At 34.0% G+C, this 4,506-nt stretch overlaps 1 protein-coding gene across 1 annotated transcript; it reads right to left on the minus strand.

The window, feature by feature from the left end:
- Nucleotides 1-1,083: 1,083 nt before the first annotated feature.
- Nucleotides 1,084-4,257, minus strand: LOC18039423 (protein trichome birefringence-like 19). Its single transcript, XM_006430779.2, has 2 exons — nt 3,705-4,257; nt 1,084-1,905 (listed from the first exon to the last, which is right to left on the minus strand). The coding sequence occupies exons 1-2, from the start codon at nt 4,221-4,223 to the stop codon at nt 1,084-1,086; spliced, it is 1,341 nt and encodes a 446-aa protein (XP_006430842.1). The 5' UTR covers nt 4,224-4,257.
- Nucleotides 4,258-4,506: the final 249 nt, after the last annotated feature.

Below are 4,506 nucleotides of genomic sequence, written 5' to 3' on the forward strand. Positions count from 1 at the left end.
TCCTGCGACAGCGGAAGCCGGTTCTTGGGGGTGACGTGACTTAAGCCTTCTTGTAATCGGGTTTCGCATTAAGCAATCCGCCCCATTTCTTCTTCTTGCCTCCCATGTTGAGCGTGCGGGCTTCGTCGACTTCGAAGCCGTTTGATTTCGATCTTTGAGGCTGATGGGATCGTCTTGGGTGCGATTTCTTTAATGTTTTGGAAAGTGTTGGGCATCAAGAGCTTGATTGGGAGGTTCCCAGCTGCCTGCTTCCCATTTTGTGCTTTTGTTATCTCGCTCCGTATTTCCCATTCTGTGCTTCTCCTTTCTCGCTCGGTATTTTGTGCTTCTGTTTTCCCGGGTGCGGTCCGTGCGGACCTGCGGTTGCGAAAATGTGATGAAAGTTGATTGAGGTTTCTGTGAAGTGTTTGTGCAGGGTGATGGGCTTGGGCCGGGCATTGTTCCAAGCCCACCGGTAGAATTCATAGCACTATATTAAATTTAAATTTCCACCCATATTTTAACATTAATTGACATTAAACAAATTTTGAGAGAATATGACTTTTTTTTTTTAATTTTTCGAATGAAAATTATGAGAGGGTATAAAAGTATAAAAGATGACTGTAAATCAAGATTTTAGTTGAACAAACAAACAATCAATATGACTTTTTAATTTATTAATATTTGAAAAAACTTACATAAGTTTATAGCATAGCAAAAGAAAATAACAATTTTATTGTGTTTTTGAGTTCATACATTTTGCATGTCTATTTTCACTATTAATTTTACATTCAATATATATATACATATTGAAACTTTAACTTTGTTGAAAACTCATTTAATCAAATCTCTAAATAATTTGATCACCAGCTATAAGCATGAAAATTTCGTCATATTACTCATAAAATAAATACCCACAAATTAAACAACTTTGATTTCTTATTATCTTCTTTCCTATATATATGCCAACTAAATTAAAATAAATTCAAACACAAATACACAACTACTAATTAATTCACAACAATTACAAATTAAAGAACCATACTAGTAAACAGAAAAATCGAACAAAAAACAAATTAACAAATTGATCGAACCGAATCTTGTCTATCTAAACCTCATTTTCCTATCACTTGGATAAAGCTTATCCTCATACGATCTAATCCCCTCCATCTTCAACATCTCCAGCAAGAAATCACTCCACGTATCGATGGGCCCCGGCAAGCACCAGTGCACACAGTCGTTGTACAATGTGACATTTTCATGTGGCCAGTGACCGTATCTACTAGGGTGACCATCTGGTCTCAACAACACTGCCTGTGTTGTATCAAGTAACCTAAACCTTTTGCCTCTCCTTTGCCCTTCTTTCTCAGCAGCTTTAAATTCCTCAATTTGAATCATGTAAAGCTCCAAATTGTCACCCTCCAGTGTTGTCTCATTGCTTTTGAATGGCCTTGTCCTCACGCAGTTCCCACCTTGATTCCATAACCCATTTTCGAAATGCGACGGTGCAAAAGTTCTCAAAAACGTTATGCCCTTGTAATTTTCCAGGCTATTTATGCCCTTAAAAGCTGTTCTAAAGGCGCTTCTATAGCCATAGAACATTTTCATGTCAGTTACATTGTCTAAGAGGCAGTACTTGCAGCCAACGATTTTGTTGTTTTCGTAATAAACCATTGGTCTAAAGAACCAATGGCCTGCTGAAATGATTAGGAAATCAAAGTCATCAATTTGGGTGGTCCATTCTTCATCAAATTCGTCCAGATAAAGATTGAACAGTCCTGTGTTGGTGGGTCCGTCTGAGTCCGCCTCTTTGGACTTCACCAAATGGGGCGTCCAAAATGTTGCAAGAGTAAAGTTGTAAGATGTGTACCTCCATCGTTTGAATCTTTCCTCTGGTGTGTATGAAACGTCAACTGGGTATTCCACCTGAAAACGCAAGTAACAAGGACTGAGAATTTGAATCTACTATTATGGCTCGTTTTATATCATATCTATCTATCTATTCATGTAATTACATATAAATGTTGATCAATTGCGCTCTAAAATCTTTAATGTGACTAATGATTCCTGAAGCAATATGTGGGATTACATACGACAAAGTTTTTAGGTGGGGTTAACAAATTAATTATGGAGTGGTAGAAGACAAGATCATGCATGGTTGGTAGAGTTTACAGAGACTCTGAACTGTATCAGAAGACAAATGTTTGTAGGTATAAGAATCTTTGATTAGTTTTAATTGAGTGGGCAACGAGGCCATGCATGTTGCTAAGCTTGGATATGATCTTGTGGGCAACCAATCAATAGAATAATTGAGACCAAATCTGAGAATAGTAAGTGGCTAACTGTTATCTAACCATGCATGCTTAACTTTATATGCAAATGGGTTGGAATGTCGAATTTAAAAAATAAAAGTGTGACATAAACGAATCTGTCAACAAGCAATGTGACATATTATTAATATTTAATTAATTCTACTTCACAATTAGAGAGAAAGAGAGAGAGAGAGAGACCTCTCAACAATTTATAATTAATTTTGTTTATTATTTTCTGGACAGCTGGGGTGTTGGACCATATGGGATTAGGTGCTATGGCTCCTTCACAACGTTTAACAGTTCATCAATTAGAAGATTTAAAAAAAAATGAAAAATGAAATTATAATTTTATTTCAGTATACCTTGATCAAAATTATATATAAAAAAAAAGGTGTATCGTAATTTCTACTTCTAAAGGAGAGTCTTGGGAATCAATTTTTCCTTTTTAAAAAATATAACGAATTAATGAAGGCATAAATTGGTATTTTTCGCATTGAAATTTTTAGGAGAGGTATTTTTTTTTTAAAAAAAGAAAATTAAAATCAAATTAAAATGTTTAAAGATTGATAGATTGAAATAGTCGTGTTTGTGGGAATGAGTAGATGTAGCAAGTAAAGATTCCACAAACTGCCACCCCATAATTTTACCTAATCGTTCATTTAGTTGTTGGGTTAATTAGGTCAACTAACTCCCTCCTCTTATTCAAAATCATAGTACGGATCAATTAAATTACAGGTTATTGGATTTATAGAAAAAAAAAATCAACAGCGACCATAGTATAAATTTTTAAAAAATAATGTAAATAGTGAGCGTCCGTCTAACCCAAATTTAGAAATCAGAAGCAATTTAGTGTAAAAAAAAATAATTAAAAGACATTGAGCGGTAAAATATCTCACAACTATAGCTAGGTTATGGGGGGAAAAAGAAAAGAAAGTATGTCATGCTACATATGATTATGTCCAGAAAAAATGACGTAACACTGATTAAGATATATGCTTCTTTTTCTCACGCCAATAAAATGCTGATTAATATAGTTTCCACTAAAATTAAGCACGGTAAAAATTTAAGGTAAATTTTAAATTATCTTCTCATGACAGTCGACTTTAAATTATCTCCTTCCTTTTAAAAATATTTAAATACCTCTTTTTTTATTCAAAAGATAAGAAGAAAATGGAGGGAAGTAAAGAAAATATAGTGATAGCTCGAGATTTTTAAAAGTACGAAATAATTTAAAGATAGTAAATTAACGATGTGTAATTTAAAATTAACCCAAAACTATTTATGTAGTGTGCTATATAAGTTGCAAATGACGAAAAAACAAAGGAACAAAAAAAACAAAAAAAAACGAAAGTACCACAAAAATGGATAGAATTTAATTGGTTGATAATTAAAGAGAAAGAGAGAGAGCTTTACCCTAGATAGGAGGCAAATTAGCGACTGCATCTGATTTCTGGCCACAGAGTCACCAACAAAGGCCATTGATTTTCCTCTAACAATTTCAAGAAACTGAGACGGGTTAAAAATAGGCAACTCACACCCATCTGGCTTCCATCTCCATTTCATAAAATCAGTATCTGGCCTTCCATATTTCATGCAATTTTGATGCTCATGAATTGCCCAACATGTTGTGTTTGTGTAATATGGACCTTCAGGATTTGGCACCCACTCTCCTGAAAATATATCACATTTTTCTGAACCTTCGACTTCTTTTATCGAGACTTGATCGGAGTCATTATTATTTAATGAAGAAGGCGATGATGGCTCGGGAGAAGGAGAAGAATAATATTTTGAAAAACCAAAAATAGGGTTTCCTGATAAAGGGTAGTGAAGAGAAATGATTGCAAGAATAATTAGGGTTATTGTTATAGTAAAAACTATTTTTGGGGTCCTGGGGCTTTGGCTAAAATGAAGCTCCATGGCTTGATGCTTCATCTTTGTTAGCAAGAAAGAAAAATATATAAAAGGGATAAAGAGAGACACATGCAAAAAGAAAGAGACCTTGTTGTTGTATATATAAAGTTCGTAAGTTCAAAGAAACAATCAAGAGGTGAAATTAATTTTTATAATATCTTTTTGGGATGGTGGGGTAATATCGTCTCTTGATGCTAATTAAACAAAAGAAAATCACGAATATTATTACTAGTACTACATTGAAAACAACAGCTAAAGAAAAAAAAAAAAAAACAACTAAATTAAAGGTTCTGTAGGTTTTGGT

The sequence above is a fragment of the Citrus clementina genome, unplaced genomic scaffold (assembly GCF_000493195.1).
Source record: "Citrus clementina cultivar Clemenules unplaced genomic scaffold, Citrus_clementina_v1.0 scaffold_6, whole genome shotgun sequence".
In the NCBI taxonomy this organism is placed as follows: Eukaryota; Viridiplantae; Streptophyta; class Magnoliopsida; order Sapindales; family Rutaceae; genus Citrus; species Citrus x clementina.

Bases quoted from the DNA above. Each gene is read 5' to 3' on its own strand.
- LOC18039423 (XM_006430779.2), bottom strand. From the start codon at position 4,223: ATGAAGCATCAAGCCATGGAGCTTCATTTTAGCCAAAGCCCCAGGACC. The intron at 1,906-3,704 runs GTAAAGCTCTCT...TTGCGTTTTCAG, and splicing joins TAATTTGCCTCCTATCTAGG to GTGGAATACCCAGTTGACGT.